This window comes from Arvicola amphibius, chromosome 3 (assembly GCF_903992535.2).
Source record: "Arvicola amphibius chromosome 3, mArvAmp1.2, whole genome shotgun sequence".
Lineage (NCBI taxonomy): Eukaryota > Metazoa > Chordata > Mammalia > Rodentia > Cricetidae > Arvicola > Arvicola amphibius.
In genome coordinates, this window is record NC_052049.1 from 166036314 (window position 1) to 166037641 (window position 1328).

Here is a 1328-nt window from a genome sequence, read left to right on the forward strand (position 1 = left end):
GTCAGTTTAACAATGGCAATGGCTTTCTGCCATCAGAGACTAGCACACCATCTGGTCTAGCGGGAGGCAGGATGAAGGGCAATGGAACTGTACCCAAAGACGGACGGCAGACAGCCTGACAAATTCTTGTTCAGGAAATTGTTGCGATGAGAATAGTGCTTAAAAGACACTGCAGGGCTTCCACGGGAGGCCTACACGCCGCTGATTGTGCCGCCGCCATGTCTCTCGTGATCCCTGAGAAGTTCCAGCACATCCTGCGAGTACTCAACACCAACATCGATGGGCGGCGGAAAATAGCCTTTGCCATCACTGCCATTAAGGGTGTGGGGCGGAGATACGCTCATGTGGTGTTGAGGAAAGCAGACATTGACCTCACCAAGAGGGCTGGAGAGCTCACGGAGGACAAGGTGGAGCGTGTGATCACCATCATGCAGAATCCCCGGCAGTACAAGATCCCAGACTGGTTCTTGAACAGACAGAAGGACGTGAAGGACGGGAAGTACAGCCAGGTTCTGGCCAACGGCCTGGACAACAAGCTGCGTGAGGACCTGGAGCGACTGAAGAAGATCCGGGCCCACAGGGGGCTGCGCCACTTCTGGGGCCTTCGTGTCCGAGGCCAGCACACCAAGACCACTGGCCGCCGGGGCCTCACTGTGGGTGTATCCAAGAAGAAATGAGTCCCTGGGCCTTCACTGTTAATAAATAGTTTATATGCCTGTGGAAAAAAAAAAAAGACACTGCAGGGCTGGAGATATGAGCTAGACCCTAGACTTCATCCCCAGTACCACACACACACACACACACACACACACACACACGCACGCACGCACGCACGCACGCACACACACACACACGCACACACACGCGCGTGCGCGCACACACACCCCACCACCACCGCCGCCACCAATACCAACACCCCCAACAACAGCATCCCAGTACTGAGTGGCATAAGCCGGTTTTTCATTCTCAAGGTACAGAACCACACCACCCTTCCATCCCTGTTGTAGATCATAGAATTTGCACGAATTCTAATTAACCAAAGAGAATATTGTTGGCAGCGTCCAGTGTCATAGAGAAAGATTTCAATACCATCTGATAATATCTGTGATAAGAGCCGAGGCAGAGGCCTGTAGGAGAGGGTAAACCTCACCCCTGTTGGAATCTGAAGGAAGGCTGTGGGTTAAAGAGCAGTTGTGAAATAGGAGCTGGATAGGCAAAGAGATGAAGGCAGTGAGGTTATGCAAGCAGGAAAGGTTTCCATGGGGGAGGATGGCGTAAGGAAATCTATACACATACATATTAGTCTAAGAACCAGAGGCTGGAGAAGG

At 52.3% G+C, this 1328-nt stretch overlaps 1 protein-coding gene across 1 annotated transcript; it reads left to right on the top strand.

Moving 5' to 3' along the window:
* Positions 1–203: 203 nt before the first annotated feature.
* On the top strand, positions 204–685 carry LOC119810575 (40S ribosomal protein S18-like). The gene has a single exon (XM_038324105.1). The coding sequence runs from the start codon at positions 219–221 to the stop codon at positions 675–677; it is 459 nt and encodes a 152-aa protein (XP_038180033.1). The 5' UTR covers positions 204–218; the 3' UTR covers positions 678–685.
* The last annotated feature ends 643 nt before the right edge of the window (positions 686–1328 follow it).

Coding starts and splice junctions, on each gene's coding strand:
- LOC119810575 (XM_038324105.1), top strand. CDS start 219: ATGTCTCTCGTGATCCCTGAGAAGTTCCAGCACATCCTGCGAGTACTC.